Here is a 26392-nt window from a genome sequence, read left to right as displayed (position 1 = left end):
CTAGGATTATAGGCGTGAGCCACCACACCTGGCATCCCTGGGTATTTTTTAAAACCACGTCCCAAAAGGCTGGTATATTTGTCCCATTACACATATGTAACAGAACACTATTATTTTAGAAAGGCAGTGATTGAACTAGAGCCTAGCACTAGGGAAAACTGAAAAATATCCTCCCTGCTTTTCGCAGGATGACAAAACATAGACTAATAATAAGCAGAGGTAGATTTAAATAATATCAGTAATTCACGAGCTCAACACACGACTAGATAAATCTTCGTTGTCTTCTATCGTGTTATTAAAACTTCACAGGTATGATGTAAAGGTGACTTAGAGGTAAGTGAAATATGTGATTATATTTAAAGTATTTTCCCCAATGGGATAATACTTGTCCATCCTCCTTCCTAGAATTGTAAAGATTATTTTAAAAGTATTTTTGGGGGCAAGGCGCAGTGACTTTTGCCTAGAATCCCAGCACTCTGGGAGGATTGCTTGAGCTCACGAGTTAGAGACTAGCCTGAGCCAGAGTAAGAGAGACCCTGTCTCTGCTAAAAATAGAAAAACTTGGCTCAGCACCTGTAGCTCAAGTGGCTAAGGCGCTGCCACATACACCAGAGCTGGCCTGTTCGAATCCAGCCTGGGACTGCCAAACAACAACAACTACAACCAAAAAATAGCTGGGCTTTGTGGCAGGCACCTGTAGTCCCAGCTATTTGGGAGGCTGAGGCAAGAGCATAGCTCAAGCCCAGGATTTGGAGGTTGCTGTGAGCTGTGATGCCATGGCACTCTACCCAGGGTGACAGCTTGAGGCTCTGTCTCAAAAAAGAAAAGAAAAGAAAAGAAAAATGGAGGCAAGAGGATCTCTTGAGCCCAAGAGTTGGAGGTTGCTTGAGCTATAATGCCAAGGCACTCTACCCCCAAGGCAATAGCTTGAGACTATGTCCCCCCCCCCCCAAAAAAAGGTACTTTTTGATTCCAAAAAGTCATCATTTTAAAACTGAAGATAAACCATAATTCAACATATACTTCCTAAAGAATACAACTGCTTTTCTTATTAATGTAGCCACAGAAATGCTTACATTTCATTAGCATAGGCTGAATAACCCAATTACGAAAATCCAAGATGTTCCCAAATCTGAAACTTTTTGGACACTATCATGACAATGAAAGGAAATGCCCACTGAAACATTTCAGATTTTGGATAGTCATATCGGGACAGCTCAATCAGTAAGTATAATGCAAATATTTCAGAATCCAAAAAAATTTGAAACCTGTAACACTTCTGGTCTCTACTATTTCAGATAGAGCATGCTTAACCTGTAAATAGGTTTTAAGGTAGTCCTTTTTATTTGAAATCGTAGGTGGAATGATTCTGTTTGAAGTGGAGAGGGGACCAGGAGTCCTGCCTGGTTGGCTGCTGCCAATTCCTTCGCAATGACCCAAAGGAAACTCAGTGGCACCCTAATGCTCTAAAAATCCAAAGAACTGGACAGCTGCTATAAATGCTGCATAATACACAGAAATGGATTAATTAAAACTAAGAAACAGAATTTATCTATTTCACATCTGTGTTATATTGCTTCTGTTACTGTCCTCAGAGTAACATTCAAGTTTATTGGATTTGAAAATGAAAGCAAATGAGGTAAATAGCAACACTGACCTTTTTGACTTCTCGCTTGGCTATGACTGGTCCACTTTTACTATTGGAAACAGAAATAGTTTTCTCCTTGTTATATATGTCTGTATTTACCACAAAACTAGCTTCGGTACCTGTTACAGAACTGAAAAATACATATACTTAGCAAGAGAAATACAAGACAAATGTTAGGAGAAAAAGAGAAGACTGATTTCCTTCTAGGTAATTTCTTTTTCAAGTTTATTCTTACCTGGGCTGGTAATGTTGTAATCCCTGTACCTGGGTGGCAAGATACTGGGGTAACTCCCAAGTTACTTCATTTGTTTGTGTGTTCCAATAATAGTAACAGCCTGTGTTCTCATCCCAAACTTCCTGCCAATCTCCCATCTCAATTCCAACTAGAAGAAAATAAAACAATTTTTTTCAACACATGCTTACCATCAGCTGGGCTAGATAAAGAGCAGTGGAATTCTTTTCCTTTTTTTTTTTTTTTTGATAGTCTGTTTGTTGCCCTTGGTAGAATGCCGTAGCATCATAGCTCACAGCAACCTCAAACTCTTGGGTTCAAGTGATCCTCTTGCCTCACCCTCCCCAGTAGCTGGGACTATAGGTGCAGGCCACAACGTCCGGCTTTTTTTTTTTTTTTTTGAGAGAGGGTCTCCCTGTCGCCCTCAGTGGACTGCTATGACATCACAGCTCACGGCAACCTCAAACTCTTGGGCTTAAGCGATTATCTTGCCTCAGCCTCCCAAGTAGCTGGGACTACAGGCACCGCTACAATGCACGGCTATTTTTTTTTTGTAGAGACAGGGTCTCACTTTATGGCCCTCGGTAGAGTGCTATGGCCTCACACAGCTCACAGCAACCTCCAACTCCTGGGCTTAAGTGATTCTCTTGCCTTAGCCTCCCAAGTAGCTGGGACTACAGGCGCCCGCCACAACGCCCGGCTATTTTTTGGTTGCAGTTAGGCCGGGGCCGGGTTTGAACCCACCACCCTCGGTATATGGGGCCGGCACCTTACTGAGCCACAGGCGCTGCCCTGCATGGCTATTTTTTTTGTAGTAGTTGTCGTTGTTCAGCAGGCCCAGGTCAGGTTCAAACTCCCTAGCTCAGAGTATGTGGTCGGCAACCTAGTTGCTGAGCTATAGGCACCGAGACTTTTTTTTTTTAGAGACAGGGTCTCACTCTGGCTCAGGCTGGTCCTGAACTCCTGAGCTCAAGCAATCCGCCCGCCTCAGCCTCCCAGAGTGCTAGGATTATAGGAGCAAAACACTGCTCCCAGCTTTAAGAAATATTTTCTTGATAAACTTTCAGTCATCTCGCACACATAGTTGAAAAAACACAACAGTTTGCTAGTCTGTATTTTAAACTCTAAAATACTTTTCAAATGCCTAGAATATCTTTAAGGATTGCACTTTAGATTTCTTTCTTTCTTTTTTTTTGGAGACAGAGTCTCACTATGTCACCTTTAGTAGAGAGCTATGGCGTCACAGTTCACAGCCACCTCCAACTCTTGGACTTAAGCAATTCTCCTGCCCCAGCGTCCCAAGTAGCTGGGACTAAAGGCGCCCATTACAACACCCAGCTATTTTCTTGTTGTAGTTATTGTTGTTTGGCAGCCCCGGGCTAGATTTAAACCCACCAGTTCTGGCTGTGGAGCTACAGGCGCCAAGCCGTGCACTTTAGATTTCTTTAAAAGTCAAAGGATCAAGTTTACCTCCTGCCAATGAACACTGGGTATCATACTGCCACCCTGAGCTCTGGGTTGAGTCTGTTCCGTTTGAAGTGGTGGAAGAAAGGGCAGATGTTGCTGCCTCCTTTGGCTCTGGTCGAGGTGGAGTTGGAGGTGGAGCAGAAGCCCCTACAGGAGCTGAAGGCTGAGGAGCTGTTATGGCATCGATCTCCTTCAGAATGAAAAGAGTAATAAATGCATTAATTACATCAAAACCAGAAATTTGAGGAAATGGCAATCACTTTAAAAAATTCTACACACTCGGGCGGTGCCTGTGGCTCAGTCGGTAGGGTGCCGGCCCCATATACCGAGGGTGGTGGGTTCAAACCTGGCCCTGGCCAAACTGCAACCAAAAAATAGCTGGACGTTGTGGCGGGCGCCTGTAGTCCCAGCTACTCGGGAGGCTGAGGCAAGAGAATCTCTTAAGCCCAGGAGCTGGAGATTGCTGTGAGCTGTGTGAGGCCATAGCACTCTACCCAGGGCCATAAAGTGAGACTCTGTCTCTACAAAAAAAAAAAAAAAAAAAAATTCTACACACTCAATCTCAACTTCTCAAATCAAAACCCTTATCTTCCAATTATAAAAGTTCCCCAAACCCCTCCAATTCTCCTTTCTTCTCCTTCCTGGAAGGTTCACAAAAACCAGAGATGGTGACTGATAGAGGAAAGAAGGTGGAGAGAGAGACACTGAAACGGACAGGTATGCTGACTACTTGAGATCCAGGTCCCAAAGCAGCTTCAGTAACTAAAACCCCAAACAAAACCTCCACGAACCGCTAAGAAGTTGGCCAATGTACTATCAATATCAGTCGACTGGTTTCCATTTGCCTCTTTGGATTGTGCTGGTTTTTCAGAAACATCACTCTCATCGTCATCACTGTCAGCATAAGCACCAAGTAAGCACAGACCTCCTGGAAACAAAAAGAAAAATGATATTAGTAATAATAATGCCAGTATGTCCCTACAAAGTATCTGAAAGAAAGTATAATGTGGTTCTTTAGTGGAAGAATTTATATTTAGCTTATTTAAGATTAAAACTTAAGGTTAGTAATTCTTATTTGCTTAACATTCAATTTCTATCAGTTTCAAAATACAATGTAAATACCACTACTACTATGTATAGAACTCAGGACTCTAGATTTCAGGGAGGTATGGGACTGAATCAGAAGCAGCTTCCATCTCCTATGTTAAATGGTACAGTGCAGACTGAGGCCATTTTGTTCAGGTTAACCAAGATATGTCTCATTTGTTAAGAAAAGCCTCTTAAAGCAAGTTTATTCAGTTCTGAAAAATGGTGGCATTTTGGGAACTTTTGGAGAAACAATAGCTGCACAACTTTCCAAACAAAACCTGATTTAAAAAATTTGTTTGCCAGGTTGCTCAGCTCCCATAGCTCAGTGAGTAGGGCGCCAGCCACATACATGGAGGCTAGCAGGATCAAGTCTGGCCCAGAACTGCAAAACAACGACAAATGCGACCAAAAAATAGCAGGGTGTTGGGCAGTGCCTGTGGCTCAAGCAGCAGGACGCTGGCCCCATATACCGGGGGTGGTGGGTTCAAACCTGCAGTTCAAAACTGCAAAAATAAATAAATAGCCAGGCATTGTGAGTAACTGTACCTACAGTCCCAGTTACTCAGGAGGTTGAGGCAAGAGAATTGCTTAAGCCCAAGAGTTTGAGGCTGTTGTGAGCTGTGATGCCATGGCACTCCACTGAGGGTGGCATAATGGGACTGTCTCCAAAAAAAAAAAAAAAAAAAAAAGCCAAACTCCAAAAAACTCCAGCCTCTTGAAAATAAACCAGCAGAGCATTGTCATCACCCGGTAAAGCTGTTTCACCACATGCACCAAACAAATCTATAGAGTAGTTTTAGCACTCCTCTTTTCAAGAATTTATTTTACACCTATTATACCATACATTATGTTTTAAACACTGACATTAACGCCCTAACAAGATAAAACAATGACAAAAAGTTTATCTTATTAGAAACAAGATACACCATCACTTACTGTCTTCAAACATTACTGTACTTCATAATTTGACAAAGCATTCATGAGACAATCTGCACACTAAACAAATACTATCACCCTTAAGCAGACATGACTGTCCTAAATTGTTTATTGGGTTATGAATTTTACAAACATTACTATATTAGCAGTAACGGTGGAGCTGGAGAGTATTGCACCTTCGCCAAGCTGCACGGCAGGGACCACCAATAGTATGGCGGAAGGCCATGGCTCTTTAGCCTGCAGATGTCAGCCCACACATCTCCCTGTGCTTGAGGACTGGTTTGGTGATCCACTGGGTGTCAAGATTTCTTCTGATAGCTTTATGGAATGGATCAATGAGGATAACCTCAAAAAATTGCTACGTCAAATCTTCACCAAGCTTAGGAGGAGGATGCTTACGTGGACATTTCTTTTGACATTTTCCAGTTAATCACTCTTATTTTTTGAAGCTTGTTGGTCAATCTGAATTTTCTGAACATGAGGTAACTACCATAGAGTAGGAACTACCAATTAAGAAATTTCTTTTTTTTTTTTTTTGTAGAGACAGAGTCTCACTTTATGGCCCTCGGTAGAGTGCCGTGGCCTCACACAGCTCACAGCAACCTCCAACTCCTGGGCTTAAGCGATTCTCTTGCCTCAGCCTCCAGAGTAGCTGGGACTACAGGCGCCCGCCACAACGCCCGGCTATTTTTATTTTTTGTTGCAGTTTGGCCGGGGCTGGGTTTGAACCCGCCACCCTCGGCATATGGGGCCGGCGCCTTACCGACTGAGCCACAGGCGCCGCCCCAATTAAGAAATTTCTTGGCGGCTCCTGGCTCGGATCCATTACAGCGGAGCCTCCGGGAGCCGAACAGCTTGCAATAAAAGGCTTTTTTGCTTTTGCATCGGAAAAAAAATAAATAAATAAATAAGAAATTTCTTGGCTCGGCGCCTGTAGCTCAAGCAGCACAGACACCAAAGCTAGTGGGTTTGAATCCAGCCCGGGCCTGCCAAACAACAATGACAACTACAATCAGAAAATAGCCAGGCGTTGTGGTGGGCGCTTGTAGTCCCAGCTACTTGGGAGGCTGAGGCAAGAGAAATCCCTTAAGCCGAGGAGTTAGAGGTTGCTGTGAGCTGTGATGCCATAGTACTCTACCCAGAGTGACAGAATCTCACTTTGGCTGGAACTCCTGAGCTCAGACAATCCACCGGCCTCAGCCTCCCAGAGTGCTAGGATTATAGTTGTGAGCCAATGGACCTTGCCTGAGGAAATTTCTGTGTGGTAAAAATCTGCACGTTAGTACTCAGCACTGATGGATTTTGGAGAGCAAGGCTAGTTTAGTGACATCCATAGAAATAATCACTCAGGTTACAGGCCTTAATTCTATATTCTTTGGTAAAAGGTTCCAACCATGTGAGCTACATGGAATTTTCATTACAAAATTCCCCAGCTCATATGTAATACATTCAGTCAAGGTTCCATCTATTTCCATTTCCTTCACCTTAGAGCTAATCACACACAGTACATACACCAAACCTCCTCCAACTTCCTAATGAGTATGAAATTACCAAAGTAAATAATATTAAACTTAGTAGTTGTGGGAAATTGACATAGTTAATATTATCAGAAACAGAAATCGAGGCGGGGTGCAGTGGCTCACGCCTGCGATCCTAGCACTCTAGGAGGCTGAGGCTGGTGGACTGATTGAGCTCACAAGTTCCAGACCAGCTTGAGCAAAATTGAGACCCCGTCTCTACTAAAAATAGAAAAACCTATAGAGGCAAGAGGATCACTTTAGCCCAAGAGTTGGAGGTTGCTGTGAGCTATGATGCCATAGCACTCTACCTAGAGCAAAAGCTTGAGACTCTTATCTCAAAAAACAAACAAACAAAGCTTGGTGTTGTGGTGGACACATGTAGTCCCAGCTGCTTGGGAGGCTCAGACAAGAGAATCACTTGAGCCCAAGAGTCTGAAGTTGCTGTGAGCTGTGACGCCACGGCACTCTACCCAGGGTGACAGCTTGAGACCCTGTCTCAAAAAAAAAGGAAAAAAAAATTGATTTAATATTTCTTAAGCACAATCTGGTAACAAGTACAAAGAGCTATAGAACTCAAGTTTTTTCAGCTAGATGATTATCTTTGATATTACAACCCAAGGAAATAACTTAAGAAGCATTCACAAAGCTTTAACGGCTTGCTTTAAACAACTGAAAACTGTGAATAACTCAAATGTTCTTAAATACGGGGCTGGCAAAGCAACTTATAGTACTGTACTTGAGGTAATACTATTTTGTGATTAATCAAGCCATTACAGGATTACATGAAATAACACTAAAGGGATTAAAAAATTAAAGGAATAAAAGCAAGCCATAAAATGGATGCATATTCCATACAAACCTCTGAAAATTTAGTGCAAATGCTTCTAAGGAAAGGCATGAATTCAAAATAATACTGAAGGCTCGGGGAGGTGGCTTATGTCTGCAATCTTAACACTCGGACGCCAAGGCAGAAGGATTGCATGAGCTCAGGTATTGAGACCATCCTCAGTAAGACGGAGACGGAGTTTCTACTAAAAATAGAAAAAAATTAGCTGGCCTACTGTGGCCCAACCTACAGTCCCAGCTACTCGAGAGGGTGAGGCAGATCACTTCAGTCCAAGAGTTTAAGACCAGTCTGGGCAACATGACAAGACTCTTTAAACAAAAGAAAGAAAACCCTTGGGAGACTGAGGCAAGAGAATTGCTTAAGCCCAAGAGTTTGAGGTTGCTATGAGCTGTGACGCCACGGCACTCTACCTAGGGCAACAGCTTGAGACTCTGTCTCAAAATAAAGAAATAAAAGCCTTAATCACACCCTAGCCTATTATTAAGATTTACTGCTACTTTAAACCCGAGGAAACAAGGCTATTCTTTTTTAAACCAACTTCCTGAGAAGCAAGCAAGGCCATATTCCAAGGCCACAGTCCTTAACAATCTTTTTCTGAGAGGGGTGCTGACCCTTCAAACCTCAGTGTGCTTACCTTTGAGGAACAGGGTCATATAATTTGCAAACCAACTAACGACATCCAGCAGTAAATTACTAAGTCTTAGGTGTATACCTGCTGTAATTTGCATGTGTACCCTAAAGTGCATGTTTTTTGGAAACTTAATCCTTAATGCAAGAATGTTGGGAGGTAGGGATCTAACGTAAGGTGTTTAGGTCATGAAGGGTCTTTCAAACCATAGCAGTAATCAAGGAAGTTTCTCTGATGAACAGTATAAGTTCTATACATCATACATGAGACTTTGAAGACTCAAGTGACAAATTTGCAAATACAAAATGGTATTACCTATTTCTGAAATTTCACTCACCATCAAATCTTAGCTTTTTTAAAATTTCAGATTAATACAAGGGCACACATAATTAAGTTACATTGGTTTTTTTTAAATTTCAGATTAACATACAGGTACATAGGACTAGGTTAAATTGTTCAAGTCTTAGCTTTTTTAACCCACACTGGTATTTTTTTAAGTGGTAAATGGTGGGGAGAGAGAAATAAGCATTTACCGTTTTAGAAATCAACTAGTATAAAAAGTATTCCAATCTGAAAAGAATAAAATTACTATCAATCAAAGAGTATTATTTAACATCTAACATATATATTTTTTGACAGAGTCCCACTATGTTGCCCTTGGCAGAGTGCCATGGCATCACAGCTCACAGCAACCCCAAACTCCTGGGCTCAAGCAATTCTCTTGCCTCAGCCTTCTGAGTAGCTGGGATTACAGGTGCCCGCCACAATGCCCAGCTATTTTTTGTTGCAGCTGGCTAGGGCTGGGTTCTAACCTGCCAGCCTCAGTGTACATGGCTAGTACAGTAACCACTGTGCTATGGGCACCGAGCCAACATCTAATATATTTTAATCTTTCTTTCTTTTTTTTTTTTTTGATACAGAGCCTCACTTTGTTGCCCTCGGTAGAGTGCCACAGTGTCATAGTTCATAGCAAACTCAAACTCTTGGGCTTAAGTGATTCTCTTGCCTCAGCCTCCTGAGTAGCTGGGATTATAGGCACCTGCCACAATACCTGGCTATTTTTAGAGATGAGGTTTCGCTCTGGTTCAGGCTGGTCTCGAACCTATGAGCTCAGAGAATCCACCCGTCTTGGCCTCCCAGAGTGCTAGGATTACAGCACTGCCAACTTGTCTGGCCTTATAAAACTTTCAATATACAGAGGAGTAGAGAAAATTAACATCCTCAGTACTATGTTAGAGTATAATACACACTATTCAATTTAATCCTCAAAATAAATCAGGACTGTAAGATAAATGAAATTCAACCCAATTAATAATTTTCCTAGCAGGGGTGTCCAACTTATTGGCTTCTCTGCACCATATTACAAGAGTTATCTTCAACCACACATTAAGTACACAAACACTAACGAAAGCTGATAAGCAAAAGTCCTCATAAAACCTCCATGCAGACCCTGGAGACATAGGATGTACACTGTGGTAGGCCTCAGAGTGAACGCTAAAGTGATGACACGAATCCTGCTTTATCTACAAAACCACTTTTGCAAATACAATATTTGTCTGTGCTTTAAAAATATGTAATAAGTGCGATTTTAAGGTCAACAAATATTTGTCAGGTACAATTTACGAAGTATTATAAAATGACAGAATGTGCAGGGTGCTGAGGTGGGAGGATTGATCACTTGAGGCCAGGAGTTGGGGGCCAGGCAACACAGTGCAAAAATTTTAAAAATTAGGGGCGGCGCCTGTGGCTCAGTCGGTAAGGCACCGGCCCCATATACCGAGGGTGGCGGGTTCAAACCCGGCCCCGGCCAAACTGCAACCAAAAAATAGCCGGGCGTTGTGGCGGGCGCCTGTGGTCCCAGCTACTTGGGAGGCTGAGGCAAGAGAATCATTTAAGCCCAGGAGTTGGAGGTTGCTGTGAGCTGTGTGAGGCCACGGCACTCTACCGAGAGCCATAAAGTGAGACTCTGTCTCTACAAAAAAAAAAAAAAAAAATTTAAAAATTAGCCAGGCATGATGGTGTGTGCTTGTAGTCCTAGCTAGTTAGGAAGCTGAGGTGGTAGGATCATTTAAGCGCAGGAGTTCGAGGTTTCAGCGAGCTATGATTGCGACACTGCATTCTAAGCCAGGCAACAGTGAGATCCTGTCTAAAAAAAACAAAAGAAAAAAGGGCGGTGCCCATAGCTCAGTGGATAGGGTGCTGGCCACCTACACCAAAGCTGGCGGGTTCAAACCCGGCCTGGACTAGCAAAAACAATGACAACTGCAACAACAACAACAACAACAACAAACAGCCAGGGCGGCTCCTGTGGTTCAAAGGAGTAGGGCACCAGCCCCACATGCCAGGAGGTGGCGGGTTCAAATCCAGCCTGGGCCTGCCAAACAACGATGGCTGCAACAAAAAATAGCTGGGCACTGTGGCAGGCGCCTATAGCCCCAGCTACTTAGGAGGCAGAGGCAGGAGAATTGCTTGAGCCCAGGAGTTGGAAGTTGCTGTGAGTTAGGATGCCACGGCACTCTACCCAGGGCGACAGCTTGAGGCTCTGTCTCAAAAAAAAAAGCACTATCTTCTCATTTCAGGTGGTGCCTGTGGGTCAGTGGATAGCCCCATAGACTATGGGTAAGAGCCAGCCCCATATACTGAGGGTGGCGGGTTTGAACCCAGCCCCGCAAACTGTAACAAAAAATAGCCAGGTGCTGTGGTGGGCACCTGTAGTCCCAGCTACTCGGGAGGCTGAGGCAAGAGAATTGCCTATGCCCAGGAGTTGGAGGTTGCTGTGAGCTGTGACACCACAGCACTCTACTGAGGGCAATAAAATGAGACTCTGAGAAAGAAAAAGAAAAGAAACAGAATGAAATTCAAGCCATGGCTGGTGGTCTCTGAAGAATACCAAGGTAGTGGGAAGGCCAGAAAACTGGATATAAAATAGCATTAGAAGAAAAAGTAGTATAAAGCATTTTGGGTACAAGAAAAGTGACAAAATTCCCATTGGTCCTAGCACTCTGTGAGTAGATTGCCTGACCTCATGAGTTGGGAGACCAGCCTGAGCCAGAGTGAGACCTTGAGACCTCTTCTGTAAAAATAGCCAGGTGTTGGCTCGGCACCCATAGCTCAGCAAGGAGGGCACCAGCCACATACACCGAAGCTGGCGAGTTCCCAGTCCGGACCTGCTAGACAACAATGACAACTGCACCCAAAAAATAGCCTGTGTTGTGGCGAATGCCTATAGTCCCAGCTACTCAGGAAGCTGAGGCAAGAGAATCACTAAAGCCCAAGTTTGAGGTTGCTGTGAGCTGTGTGGCACACAGCACTCTACTGAGAGCAACAAAGTGAGACTTGGTCTTAATAAAAAATTAAAAAGTAAAGTGTATATACTGACAAGTCCTTAGGAACAGAAAGATTTTAAATTACATTTCATGAGAGAAATATAAGTCAGCAACTCCAAAATATCCTACAACCAATTTGAACTTAATGAAAAATATTCTAGAAAAGATGTTTTTAGAAAACCAAATAACAAAACCCTTTACCTGTTGCTTTCACAGCAGTAGGTCTGGTGGTCATGACTGGTTTTGGAGTAGTCTGAACTCTTGGAACCTCCACCACCACTTCCTGTTCATCTGGATTTCAAAAAACAAACAAACAAACAAAAGAAAACTGTAGTCAGACTTCAGACCTGGGAAAACACTAGGGGTGACACAAATCAACCTTCCATTTGACCGTTCAGGTATGTATTTCATCAATTGAAAAACAGGGTGTCTCACTGATCCAAAGAACAAGATGATAAACAAGCAAAGCTGGAATCTTCCATTTGCCCAATGAGTTTAACTCAAGGGAACAACCTGAACAATATACATAAAGATTACATCTGCAGTACTTCAAAATTAACACACAATACATCTCCAGGCTGTGACTCAACCTCTACAACATGCACAGCTACAGCATATTTTGTGCAATTGGCTATCCAAAATGATTTCTCAACCTTTGAAATGGCAGCAGCTTCTTGGGCTGTGGTTGGTTTGTTCATTCATTCATTCATTCACTTTTGGGAGCCTTGCTCTGTTGCCCAGGCTGTAAGTACCGTGACGTCATAGCTCACAGCAACCTCAAACTCCTGGGCTCAAGCGATCCTGGCTGTAAGCCCCCCGAGTGGCTGGGACTACAGACACCCGCCACAACGCCCGGCTAGTATTTTTTCTTTTCTTCTATCTGTGGTACAGACGGGGGTCTCACTCTTTCTCAAGCTGGTCAGGAACCCCTGGGCTCAAGCGATCCTTCCGCCTCGGCCTCCCAAGGTACTAGGTACAATTACTCTTAACTCAAGCACCATTCCAGAGAGAACCCTACAAGCACTTGGTAACCCACGGCTTGGCTTATAGGATTTGGGGGATGCCTATTAGTTTGGAGATACTTACACTCTGGCACAATAAAAAGGACCCTGTTCACTTCCCAACAATCTCTATTTTCGGTTTCAACAAAAATGAAAAGAAACTGATGACGTGTAGAAAAGACCTGATCTCACAGTCACAAGCCTGGCACGCGGACTCCTACATTCACATCTACCCTATGCGTTAATCCCAAAGAGACCCGATGCGATTAGGAGGCTCCAGGTGCCAGGGTCCCGGTCGCATTTCAAACGTTCCCGGTGCAATCCCAGCACCAGAGATGGCGCCTCGGGGTGGGCCTGGCGAAGTGCGCACGGCGTGGCCGGCCCCTTCCGCCGCCCGGGGCCCGCGCAGCCCTCCCCGCCAGCCCCGGGAAGACAGGCCGCCAATATCTCTCTCGGTCGCAGGGTGCAACCGAGCGCCCGTAGAAGCCTAGGCCGCAAGCCCCGACCTCGAGTTTCGGACGCCCCAACTAGGGGAGGGGACTCTCGAGCACTCTTACCTTCCGAAGGCGAGTCGTCCAGGGCCGCGGTGGTAGTCACCGCAGTTGCGGTCGTAATCGTGGCCGTGGTCGTCGTCGCCGCAGCCACCGCCGCCGGTGCGGGCTGGCTGGGGGCCACTGCCGTCGAGTCCTGCTCGGCGTCGGGTTCTGGCTCTGGGTCTCGGCCCGGCGTGCTGCTCCGAGGACCGGGCGGAGAGAGCTGCAGGATGGGCCTGCGACCGGGTACCGCCCGGGACTTCTTCCCCATCGCGAGCCAGAGCGCGAGCAGCTAGCGTCTGGCAGCGGAGAGGGGCGGGCACTCGCCGCAAGGATGCGTAATCAATATTCATACACTACGGCACCGCCTCCCGCCGAGTCCGCTTTTAACCGGCGGCCGCGTGACTGCGCAAGCGCCTTGGGACCTCTGGAGCTTCTGGCTCCTCCTCTCCTGGGATAAAGGGCGGGTTTACCCACGGCGCTAGGCAATTGGCTGGTTTGACACAGAGAAAGAATCGGTAGCCAATAAGATAGGGAAAAGGGTGAGCGTCAAGCCAATAGTGCGGAAGGGCCTGAGTTTAGAATGCGTTCTCTACTTCCATAGGGTTCCACCCATGCGTCTTGTGGAGTCTTTTCTTTATTCCCCTTGTCCTCCATTTTGTGGCTGTTCTCGGCGAAGCGTTCGATGCTGTTTGTGCTGTAGGGAGGTGTGCTGTTTTCCGCGCCCTTCCTCAAATTTCGCCCTGATTATCGTGGTTTACTTTGAGTATAGCTTTGAACATTAAATTGGACAGTGGGTCTTTTACGCTGTTATAATTTCTTAGGATGTCTTGTTAGGCTTACTAGCTTGGAAAAAAATCACTAGGCGTTCTATTACCTACAGGGAAAAAATATAAATTGTTGGAATGGGATACAGGAACCTTACTAATCTGGTCTCACTTGTCCTCAACTGGCTTTAATTAATATAACACCCCCCTCACCTTTACCCGGTTCCTTAATGCCCCCACTATCTCTCTCCTCTACTTCCAGAGCCAGCCACTTGAAGGATCACCTTTCTCACCTTCAGTTTCTCCCACTGGCTGTTAATAATTACTGTAGTAAAGGAATCCTCATAACCCTGACAAGAGTACAGCCGCTTTAGAAAAAATAAGGAACACCCTCCCCAGACTCTTGGAGCGCTCCAGAGTTTCTGGAAATACCCTACCCATATCCTGGCCCATACTAGGGATACGCCCATAATCCTGACGGGCACTAGAGGTGAGTCTCGGGTGGTAAGCCGGTGGTAGCCCTGATGGAAACATAGATCAGACGAGTATGATTCGTTGACTTCTCCATTCCAGCTATACTGATAAGGGTAATAAAAGCCTCTTGCAACTGTGTGAGAGTTAGCTGACTCCTGGTCATCCACTACTCTACTTTTTCGTCTAATAAAGCCTTTCCTTATCCCTGACCTGGCCTCTCCGTTTGGTCGACTCTTGCCCAGTCTTTACGGAATTACTCACTGTGCTGCCCTACTGGTGGATCTCAATTACTGCATCACAGGATGAAATTCTTTTAATTCCTGAAGGCTCAATCCTGTGCAATGCAGACGTGCCCGGAGGAGCCCATCCCCTTCCTAACACTTGGCAGCCTACTGAGCCTCTAAACTGAGTTTAAATGAGTACCAAGGGTTTTATGTCCGCAGCGGTTGAATTCCTACTAACAATGTCTAACATTATTGAGCACTTACTGTAGGGTAGTTATCCCCAGTTAACAGAGGCATCCTCAAGTTGGTTTCTGAATGCAAAAGCCAGGTGAGTAGTTACCCATCTCTTTTGTTTTCTGCAGATGAAATGCACTTTCTGGGATAAAGGAAACACTCAGCAAATGTCTTTGAATAAATATATACAAACTTGAAATAAGTAGCAAGACTTCATTCCTTTTCTTACCCATGGGAGGAATATCTAGTTTAGGATATCCTGAAATTGTAGATGCTCCAGATTTCTGAAAATTTAAGATCTAGAAGCAAGAAGAATTTGCTCTTTAGAGCTGTCAGCAATTTCCTGATTTATTTATTGGGAGGAGAGGCAGCAAAATACATTAGTTGTGTATAGGTATTCTGAAGCCAAAAATCTAGATTCAAAACTTGGCTCCAGCACTTTCCAGATATGAAGGCTTGGACAAGTTTCTTAGCATGCCTAAACTTGTTTTTGCAACTGTAGAATGTGTTAGTATCCATAGGGATGTCGCAGAGTTTAAATCAGATCATAGGTTTCCTCCTTTTTTCCTTCTTTGCTTCCTCCTTCCTTCCTTTTCCTCTTCTTTTTCTTCCTTTTTTTCTTCTTTCGTTCCTTCTTTTTTTATTTTTTTTTTTGTTAAGATATAATACCACCAGGCAGTGCCTGTGGCTCGTGAATAAGACGCAGGCCCCACATACCGAAGGTGGCGGGTTCAAACCTGGCCCCAGCCAAACTGCAACAAAAAATAGCTTGGGCATTGCGGCGGCCGCCTATAGTCCCAGCTACTCACGAGTCTGAGGCAAGAGAATCGCCTAAGGCCAGGAGTTGGAGGTTGCTGTGAGCTGTGATGCCACAGCACTCTACCAAGGGCAATAAAATGAAACTCTGTCTCTAAAAATAAATAAATAAATAGAGATAATATCACGGCTGGACTTTCATAGCTCAGTGGATAAGACCCGGGTCACATACACTGGGGCTGACAGGTTCGAACCTGGCCTGGGCCTGCTAAAACAATAATGACAACTACAAAGAACCCCAGCTGGGCATCGTGGCAGGCGCCTCTAGTCTCTGCTACTTGGGTGGCTGCGGCAAGACAATTGCTTAAGCCCAGGAGTTTGAGGTTGCTGTGAGCTGTAATGCCATGGCATGGCACTCTACCAAGGGTGACATAGTGAGACTCTGTCTCAAAAAAAAAAAAAAGAGACAATTATCATTGTGTTGCCCAGGCTGGAGTGCAAAGGTGTCATCATAGTTCTTTGCAGCTTTGAACTCTTAGGTTCAAGCAATCCTCCTGCCTCAGCCTCCCAAGTTAGGACTATAGATGCACCACTCCCTACACACACACGCACACCCCTAATTTTTCTATTTTTTTTTTTTGAGACAGTCAAGTCAGTAGTTCAGTGGGTAGGGCGCCAGCCCCATATACCGGGGGTGGCAGGTTCAAACCTGCAGTTTGTTTTGAACTGCAACAAAAAAATAGCTGAGCTTTGTGGCAGGTGCCTGTAGTCCAGCTGCTTGGGAGGCTGAGGCAGGAGAATCACATAAGCCCAGGAGTTAGAGGTTGCTGTGAGCTGTGTGAAGCCACAGCACTCTACCGAGGGTGATAAAGTGAGTCTCTGTCTCTCCAAAATAAAAAAAAAAAATAGCATCAAAAAGAATAAAACAGGGCTGGGTGTGGTGGCTCACACCTGTAGTTTTTTTTTTTTTTTTTGGAGACTGAGCCTCACTATGTCACCTTCAGTAGAGTGCTGTGCCGTCACAGTTCACAGCAACCTCAAATTCTTGGGCTTAAGTGATTCTCTTGCCTCAGCATCATAAGCAGCTGGGACTATAGGTGCACGCCACAATGCCCGGCTATTTTTTTGGGGGGGACTGTCACCTTTGGTGGAGTGCCGTGACATCATAGCTCACACAAACCTCCAACTCTTGGGCTTAAGCGATTCTCTTGCCTCAGCCTCCGAAGTAGCTGGGACTACAGGCACCCGCTACAATGCCAGTCTGTTTTTTTGTTGCAGTTGTCATTGTTGTTTAGCAGGCCTGGGAGGGGTTCAAACCCACCAGCCTCTATGTCTGTGGCCGGTGCCCTAACCACTGAGCTATGGGCACCAACCCAATGTGTGATCTTCTGTGCAGCTGAATTTGGTTTGCTAGTATTTTTGTTGAGGATTTTTATGTCTATGTACATCAGGAATATTGGCCTTTAATTGTCTTTACTTGTAGTGTTCTTATCAGGCTTTAATTTGAGAGTAATGCTGGACTAACGAGTTTGGAAGTGTTCCCTCCTCTTCAATTTTTTGAAAGAGCTTGAGAATGATCAGTATTAATTCTTTAAATGCTTGATGGAATTCAGAAAAGAAAATCCAAAAAAAGAAGCAAAATCTGTTCCAGATGAGAAGGAATCAGTGAAAGATCTCTGTATATATGGAAAACCAGAGTGAAAGGACACCCCCAAAAGAAGACAATAACAACAAACCAATGGAAACCAACCAAAATGAGAATATTGAAATGACTGATAAAGTATTTTGAGTATGGATTGTAAGGAAGCACTATGAAAAAATCAAGTGCCTATCCATATATGAATGGATTAATGCAATGTGGTATATGTATACCATGGAATAACTACTCAGCCATAAAAAATGGTAAACTAATACTTTTTGCAACAAGCTGGATAGAACTGGAGATCAATTTTTTTTTTTTTTTGTAGAGACAGAGTCTCATTGTTATCGCCCTCCATAGAGGGCTGGGGCATCATACAGCTCACAGCAACCTCCAGTTCCTGGGCTTAGGTGATTCTCTTACAAGCACCCACCACAACGCCTGGCTATTATTTTGTTGCAGTTCGGATGGGGCTGGGTAATAGGCACACTTATAACTTTGACTCAAACTATGCAAAAGCAGCCCGGCACAGTGGCTCACGCCTGTAATCCCAGCACTGTGGGAGGCTGAGGAGGGAGAATTGCTTGAGCTCAGGAGTTCGAGATTCACCTGAGCGACAGTGAAACCCCGACTCATGAAAAAAATGGAAAAACTCAGCTGGGTGCCACGGTGAGCGCCTGTAATCCCAGTGGCTTCTGGAGGCTGAGGCAGCGGGATGCCCACAGCTCCGAGTCTGAGGTTGCCCACTGCACTCTGCTCAGGGGCATACGGTGGGACGCTGTCTCAACAAAATAAAAATTTTAAAAAAGCAAAGAAATAAAAAATAAGCATCAAAATAAAATTAAAAAAAAAAAACAAAAAGAAAAAAATACTATGCAAGAGCAATTCATGTAACCAAAACATTTGTGCCCCCATAATATTCTGAAATTAAAAAAAATTTAAATATTAAACAAAAATGCTTGGTGGGTCCAGACAACGTGGCCCACCTATAATCCTAGCACTCTGGGAAGCTGAGGTGGGCGGATTACCTGAGCTCACGAGTGCAAGACCAGCCTGAGCAAGAGTGAGACACCTCTCTCTACTAAAAATAGAAAAATTAGGCTGGGCATCTGTAGCTCAATGGTTAGGGCACTGGCCTCATGCACTGGGACTGGTGGATCTGAACCCAGCCTGGGCCTGCTAAACAAAACAAAGCAAAAATTAGCCAGGTGTTGTGGTGGGTGCCTGTAGTCTCATCTACTTGAGAGGCTGAGGCAAGAGAATCGCTTTAGCCCAAGAGTTTGAGATTGCTGTGAGCTGTGATGCCATAGCACTCCTCTACCAAGGGTGACAAAGTGAGACTCTTGTTTCCAAAAAAACCCAAAAAACAAAAAACACTATGACATTAAAAGTTTTCTTCTAAGAGTCACACCTTTAATTAATGGTAGCTAAATACCAAAAAGGTAGGGAAACTTTTATTACTACATTTGGGAAAAGCAAGGACTAATGATGTTATAATGTAAAGTATTACATTATCCAGCAAACAAAAATACAGACTCAAAGTGGTGAGAAAAGTAGAAAATAAGTTGAGGGGGTATGTTGTGCTGTGGTTTGGACTCTAAGTGAAGAAGGAAGAAGAAAATGAACAGAAGAGCTGAGATGGCTCTGGCACAGGAGCTAGGCCTTGAACCAAAATACCAAAGATAGGAAAAGTTGGTCAGTGTCTTGTGAACTGCCATTGCTTTGATCAGCAACACAAGTGGATGGGTTTCTGGAATAGCGCCAGCCTGTTGCTTTCCAGTGATGGCTACAACAGAGCTTGTTTTTTCAAACTGTGGGTTATGATCTATTAGTTACTCATGAAAACATCAGAGTACATAGCAAGTGAGGATACAAATTTTGAGAAACCTTTCTTTTGGGTGTCTATGTTTATGAAGGTGAAAACATTTTTCTTACTATGGTTCAAAGCCACAGGTGTAAAGAGCTGGGAGGGAAAGGGCTCTCCCAGTCTTTTTTTTTTTTTTTTGTGGTTTTTGGCCGGGGCAGGGTTTGAACCCATCACCTCCTCCAGGTGAAATATAGAACTAATATTTTAGATACTTTTAACTATATATATGGGACCAGCACTCTACTCCTTTGAGGCACAGGCGCTGTCCGGGCTCTCCCAGTCTTTAATTACACCACAACCTCATATTAATCAAAATAGACCTAAATGAAAAAAGAACGACACATCTCAGTGTCTACCAACAACAGTACCACAGAGAAACTCACTGTTAATTAACATATGTAATGTAAATATGATATTGACAGTATAAAAATTAAAGGCATATGAACAACTCAGGAAAAATTAAAGGGCATACCAGCAAGTAGAATATAGATATTTCCTGAAAAGATAAATTTTAATATACAGAATAAAATCTACAAAGACTTTATTATTTTTCACTTTCCCCTAAATTTGTGGCATGGATGCTTCTGAATCTGACCAGTGAGGTTTATATTTTGGTCCAATACATTATTAGACTACTTGTGTGATCAAGTCCGGCTTGATTATGATAAATCATAGAAGGCATCAGAATTTACTTTAAAAATCTGTTGCTTTTATAGATAGATTTTCAATTTTTTCTTAGCTAAGAGCTTACTCAACTTTAGCTTCAAAATCAGATTCAAAATAAGGTATCTTCTTTAAATAGCTGGTCATCATTTTAGGCTTAATCTAGACAAATTATTTGATATTTTATCGAAGATCATACAAAAACTACAATAAATAATAAAAAGAGTACACAAAATTTTAGCCTCTGTTTGCAATACAGAAAATACATGTCAGTTCTGGACCAAATAATTCCGCTGAAATACAAAAAGTGATAGGGTAGAATTAAAAGATCTGCGGTGACTGCTTTTTTGTGGTCAGCTACAACAAACCAATAACCACTGGTTATTTTGGAAAGTGGAAGTGGGTTTTAATTTTCAGATAAAGAATGTCTTCAGTAGTTTAAAAAAATATAAACTCTAAAAAAGCTTGTGAATCATATACAAAAGCAGCTATTTGAGTCCAAAGTTGAAACCCAGAAATTGTGTTAGCACCACCAGCAAGCACAGGTCCGCTGTCCTTGGACTCTTCAGCCCTCCGAGCTTGTGCAGAATGCGGACTTGAATGTTCTATATGTCATTTACAGTTGTAAAAATGGCCTTGAGTATACAGAATTCCTATAGGATAGTCTTAAGCCCAAGGAGGCACCAAGTGGTTACAAAGGCTAGTTAACAAACCAGATCACAAGTTCCGACGATATAATAAATCTCGTGTTGCCTTATCAACTTTTTGCTGGTAGTCCTCCAATTTGTCAAGTATTTTCTGGGATAGCTATAAGAGAAGAAGGGAATTATTACAGAATAGCTCAAACATTGAAAAAGACTCAATTTGCTAATCACTTTGACTTCACCAGTTAGGCTCTACTTAATATAGATATTAGCTATTCCGCTTCATTTCATCACCATTCAGTTTAGAAGTCTGCTCTGTGACTCCACTGATAAAGTTGGACTTTTTTGTTACAGTATATACAATCCTTCGATCTTGTTCTGATGAATTTTCTATATATGCAAATCATAGCAGTATGTTTTTGGCGGGGGTGGGGGGACAGAGTCTTAAGCTGTTGCCCTGGGTAGAGTGCTGAGGCATCAGAGCTCACGGTAACCTCAAATTCTTGGGCTTAAGGGACTCTTGCCTCCGCCTCCTGAGTAACTGGGACTACAGCTGCCCGCCACAACGCCCAGCTATTTTTCTGTTGTAGATGTCATTGTTGTTTAGCTGGCTGGGGCCAGATTTGAACCTGTGAGCTTCGGTGTATGTGCTGGTGCCCTGCTAACTGGGCTACAGGCGCTGTCCATATCAGTATTTCAAATAAGCATATCACTAGCTCTTTTTTTTAGAACCAGAGATATTATATCTGATTTAAGTAGTCATTAGATGCCAGGTGAAATATAGAACTAATATTTTAGATACTTTTAACTATATATATTTTTTGGGGGTGGGGTTGGGTGGACAGAGTCTCACTATGTCGCCCCTGGTAGAGTGCCGTGGCATTTCAGCTCACAGCAACCTCAAACTCTTGGGCTTAACTGATTCTCTTGCCTCAGCCTACCAACTAGCTGGTACTACAGGAATCTGCCACAATCCCTGGCTGTTTTTTTTGTTGTAGTTGTCATTGTTGTTTGGCAGACCCAGGCTGGGTTGGAACCTGCCAGCCCCAGTAAATGTGGCTGGCGCCCCAGCCACTGAGCTATAGGGGCTGAGCGAGGATAGTGATACTTTTTTACACTGCATTTCAAATACCTGTTTACCCAGTAAAATCTGCCATACCAAACTGTAAATGTCTTTATTTTTCTGACTCTGTAGTGTAGTGACCCAATCATAGTTCACTGTAACCCCCAATTTCTGGGTTCCACTGATCCTCAGCCTCTCAAGTAACTAGGATTCTAGGCCTGTGCCACTATGCCTGGCTAATTTTTTCTTCCTTTATTTTTCTGTAGAGATGGTATCTCCTTATGTTGCCCAGGATGGTCTTGAACTCCTGGCCTCAAATGATCCTTCCTCCTGCTCTGGCCTCCCCAAGTGCTGGGATTACAGGTGTGAACCACCAACTCTGGCCTATAATGAACTGCCATTTGCCTCTGTATAACTAATGTCTACACAGTTTCTCATTAAGTTTTTTGACCAAGTTGCTTAGATCCTTTGCCTTATTTATAAAGAGACTGAGGTAGCTTCTTAAGGGCAGTAACAAGCTTTTGCCCTCTCTTTAATCCTTGAGAACTAAAGATCAAGCTGTGAGGTACAATTGCTAGTGCAGGGGGTTACAGAAGATGTCTCATGAAAGGGTTTACTTACTGCAATGTTGTGACTGTTAGCACTGTTCTCTCCCAGAGCTTGGAGAAGCTGATCAATGGAGGAGTATGGAAGCCACACCATTGGGGCTGTTGCAGACAGAGGAAACTGAAAGGAAAATGTCAGGTATATATAAAAAAAAAAAATCTGAAAAATGTATCATTTCTTTTGGAAAGTTGCTTTTATAGGACACTATAACATAAAATGCTTATTTTTTTCACAATAAGAAACTGTCTGTGTATACATACATATTTGTGGGAACTTTGGTAATTTACTTAACCTCTAAGTATCTGTTTCCTCAAAAGTTTAAAAAGAAAAAAAAATAGTCCTGGATAAGGGTACTATAAGGACGAAATGAGAAAATGCTTGTAGAGAATTAGCATAGTCATAGCACACACAAAATACCATTTTGTTTTTATTCACAGCACAAATACACCTGCCTCCCTCCACTGAATAATAAATGCACATTCTTTTGATTAAGAAAAATGAAATTTATTCTCATTTTTATAAACAGAAAATGAAGAGATTTCTAAAGATCAATATTTAGTTGTATAACTACAAACAGTAAAGGTTAAACACATTAATATAATTCAATGTACAGATTTCCAGATTCTCACTTAGTGTGATAATACAGAATTAAAAAAGAAATGCTTATATAGATGCTGCTTGATGAATGATGAGGTTATGTTCTGATAAGCCCAACATCAGTTGAAAATATCCTAAGTTGGGCAGCGCCTGTGGCTCAGTGAGTAGGGCGCCGGCCCCATATGCCGAGGGTGGCGGGTTCAAACCCAGCCCCGGCCAAACTGCAACAAAAAAATAGCCGGGCATTATGGCGGGCGCCTGTAGTCCCAGCTACTCGGGAGGCTGAGGCAGGAGAATCGCCTAAGCCCAGGAGTTGGAGGTTACTGTGAGCTGTGTGAGGCCACGACACTCTACCGAGGGCCATAAAGTGAGACTCTGTCTCTACAAAAAAAAAAAAAAGAAAATATCCTAAGTTGGGGCGGTATTTGAATCCGGCCCCGGCCAAACTGTAACAAAAATTAGATGGGTGTTGTGGCGGGCGCCTGTAGTCCCAGCTACTCAGGAGGCTGAGGCAAAAGAATTGCCTAAGCCCGAGAGCTGGAGGTTGCTGTGAGCTGTGACACCCCGTTACCCTACCAAGGGTGACAAAATTAGACTTTCTAAAAAAAAAAAAAGAAAATATCATAAGTTGAAAATGTGTTTACTTATTTATTTATTTTTTGGAGACAGATCTTACTTTGTTGCTGTGGCATCACAGCTCACAGCAACCTCAAACTCTTGGACTCAATTGAGCCTCCTGCTTCAGCCTCTGGAGTAGCTGGGACTATAGGTGCCCAGCACAAAGCCTGGCTATTTTTAGAGATGGGGTCTTGCTCTGGGTCAGGCTGGTCTCAAACCCGTAAGCTCAAGCAATCCACCTGCCTTGGCCTCCCAGAGTGCTAGAATTACAGGAGTGAGCCACCAAGCCTGGTCATTGAAAATGCATTTAATACACTTAACTTATCGAACATCATAGCTTAGCCTAGCCTAACTTAAATGTGCTCAGAACACTTCTTAGCCCATAGTTGAGCAAAATCATTTAACAGCCAATTTTATAATATAGTATTGAATATCTCATGCAATCTATTGAATACTACATTCAAAGTAAAGAGAATGGTTTTATGGGTACTTCAAGTATGGTTTCTACTAAATGCTTATCAGTTCTGAATCACTGTAAAGTCAAAAAACCATTAAGTTTAATCACTGTATTAATAAATTGAGGACCATCTATATATGCCTACCTCAATTCCGAAGTACTGATGTCCTTTCCCCAATACAGCATCCACATATTCTGACACCAAATCCACAGCTTCTTCTAAAAGGTCATAGTTCAAATATAGACGAAGCAACTCAGCAGCATCAACTTTCTATAAAAAATCAATGATTAAGAATATATACTTACTTTCTTCTTACCTGAGTATTGACCAAATGATGCTGGCTGTCTGATTCTCTGCCATTTACATTTCTCAATATAAATAAATGAGTGCCTTGGTTCACTCATCCGCATTTTAGGATAAGAGTTAAATCTCCAATAGCCCAGTTGCCTCTAAGCACATCTATTATATGCTGAACCTCCCCTGTTTTATAATCTATTAAGATACATTTTAATTTCTCTCACTGCAGCATCCCTAACTGTAAGGTCAACAAACTTTTTCCAGAAAGGCTGAGTACTCTGGTAATAGTATATTCACACTAATTCTCAGAAATACGGGAATGACAGATGTGAAAGGATTTCAAAGAATCACCAGTTTTAAATTTGAATATAGCCTTAGTTTGGAAGATCTCTAGTCATTATGTTAAAATGCTTTCTACATTCTGATTTGATTACAATCTTACCTTTACCACCTTAGCTGACTTCTCTACTTCCTAACTTAAAAAAAAAAAAAAAAATTGACTTTGCTGAAATTTTTCTTTTTTTGAGACAGAGTCTTACTATGTCGCCCTCGGTAGAGTGCCATAGCAAGCACCACCGCTCACAGCAACCTCAAAATCCTGGGCTTAGGGCGGCGCCTGTGGCTCAAGGAGTAGGGCGTCGGTCCCATATGCTGGAGGTGGCGGGTTCAAACCCAGCCCCGGCCAGAAAAAAAAAAATCCTGGGGGCAGCGCCTGTGGCTCAGTGAGTAGGGCGCGAGCCCCATATGCTGAGGGTGGTTCAAACCCAGCCCCGGCCAAACTGCAACAAAAAATAGCCGGGTGTTATGGCGGGCGCCTGTAGTCCCAACTACTTGGGAGGCTGAGGGAAGAGAATCGCGTAAGCCCAAGAATTAGAGGTTGCTGTGAGCCGTGTGACGCCACGGCACTCTACCCGAGGGCGGTACAGTGAGACTCTGTCTCTACAAAAAAAAAAAAAAAAAAAAAAAAATCCTGGGCTTAAGTGATTCTCTTGCTTCAGCTTCTCAAGTAGCTGAGACTACCTACAGACGCCCGCCACAACGCCTGGATATTTTTTTTGTTGTTGTAGTTGTCTTTGTTGGTTGGCAGGCCCAGGCTGGGTTGGAACCTGCAAGCCTTGGTGTATGTGGCCAGCACCCTAACCACTGAGCAACAGGTGCATAGTGGATGTTATTATTACTCCTTCTTTTCTTTTTCTTTTTTTTTGCAGTTTTTGGCCAGGGCTGGGTTTGAAACCACCACCTCTGGTATATGAGGATGGTGCCATACTCCTTGAACCACAGGCACCGCCCACTCCTTCCTTTCTATTTTTTCTTTTGCAGTTTTTAGCTAGGGCCAGGTTTGAACCCTCCACCTCCAGCATATGGGGCTGGTGGCCTGCTCCTTGAGCTACAGGCGCCACCCCCTTCTTTTCTTTTTAATCACCTCTCAATCAGAATGAAAGAGTGAGTTCTTTTTTTTGTTTTTTAGACAGTCTCACTATGTCACCCTCGATAGAGTGCAGTGGCGTCTTAGCTCACAGCTACCTCAAACTCTTGGGCTCAAACAATTCTCTTGCCTCAGCCTCCCAAGTAGCTGGGACTACAGGCGCCTGCCACAACGCCTGGCTATTTTTTTTTTGGTTGTAGTTGTCGTTGTTTGGCAGGCCCAGGCTGGATTCGAACCCACCAGCTCCAGTGTATATGGCTGGTGCCCGCCACTGAGCTACAGGTGCCAAGCTGAAAGAGTGGGTTCTTATTCTCTGTAAGATCCACATACCTTGTAATTATTTATAAGCCAATTAGGCAGAGGCACTCCATGAGACAAGAGCTTGTTGATTACACAGTGGTGATACAAGTTATTTTGAACTTTGTATCTTTCCAGGTAAGTTGATAATAGTCTCCATGCCTCATCTGTAGCACTTGAAAAAAGCAAAAAGGACTAATGAGTTTCAGATTATTAACAGAGAGAATACCATTCAAAGCATATATTTACAAGAAAAATATTTAGAACAAAGGAACATCACACTCTGAAGCCGAGTAAATACAGACTTTTGCCTGTAAAAGTACATTTTCTTTTCTTTCTTTTTTTTTTTTTTGAGACAGAGCCTCAAGCTGTCGCCTTGGGTAGAATGCCGTGTCGTCACAGCTCACAGTAACCTCCAACTCTTGGGCTCAAGTGATTCTCCTGCCTCTGCCTCCCAAGTAGCTGGGACTACAGGCGCCCGCCATAACGCTGGCTATTTTTTGGTTGTAGCTGTCATTGTTTGGTGGGCCCGGGC

The 26392-nt window shown here is 43.4% G+C and overlaps 2 protein-coding genes across 2 annotated transcripts in view; both read right to left on the bottom strand.

Moving 5' to 3' along the window:
* Positions 1-13620, bottom strand: part of FNBP4 (formin binding protein 4) — a 49380-nt gene extending 35760 nt beyond the window's left edge. Inside the window, 6 exon segments of the mRNA XM_053561757.1 lie at positions 1658-1778; positions 1884-2031; positions 3351-3537; positions 4139-4275; positions 11895-11984; positions 13252-13620. Coding sequence (XP_053417732.1) covers positions 1658-1778; positions 1884-2031; positions 3351-3537; positions 4139-4275; positions 11895-11984; positions 13252-13498 — 930 coding nt within the window. The 5' untranslated portion in view covers positions 13499-13620.
* Positions 13621-19571: 5951 nt separating this feature from the next.
* The window catches only part of NUP160 (nucleoporin 160), a 63857-nt gene continuing 57036 nt past the window's right edge, over positions 19572-26392 (bottom strand). Inside the window, exons 33-36 of the mRNA XM_053561755.1 lie at positions 25891-26032; positions 23982-24107; positions 22180-22284; positions 19572-20658 (exon numbers count right to left, since the gene is read on the bottom strand). Of these exons, the coding sequence (XP_053417730.1) occupies positions 20569-20658; positions 22180-22284; positions 23982-24107; positions 25891-26032 (463 nt within the window). The 3' untranslated portion in view covers positions 19572-20568. The remainder of the gene's footprint in view (positions 20659-22179; positions 22285-23981; positions 24108-25890; positions 26033-26392) is intronic.

This window comes from Nycticebus coucang, chromosome 14 (genome assembly GCF_027406575.1).
Source record: "Nycticebus coucang isolate mNycCou1 chromosome 14, mNycCou1.pri, whole genome shotgun sequence".
Lineage (NCBI taxonomy): Eukaryota > Metazoa > Chordata > Mammalia > Primates > Lorisidae > Nycticebus > Nycticebus coucang.
Note: the sequence above shows the minus strand (reverse complement) of the source record. Positions and strands in the feature narration are given on the sequence as shown.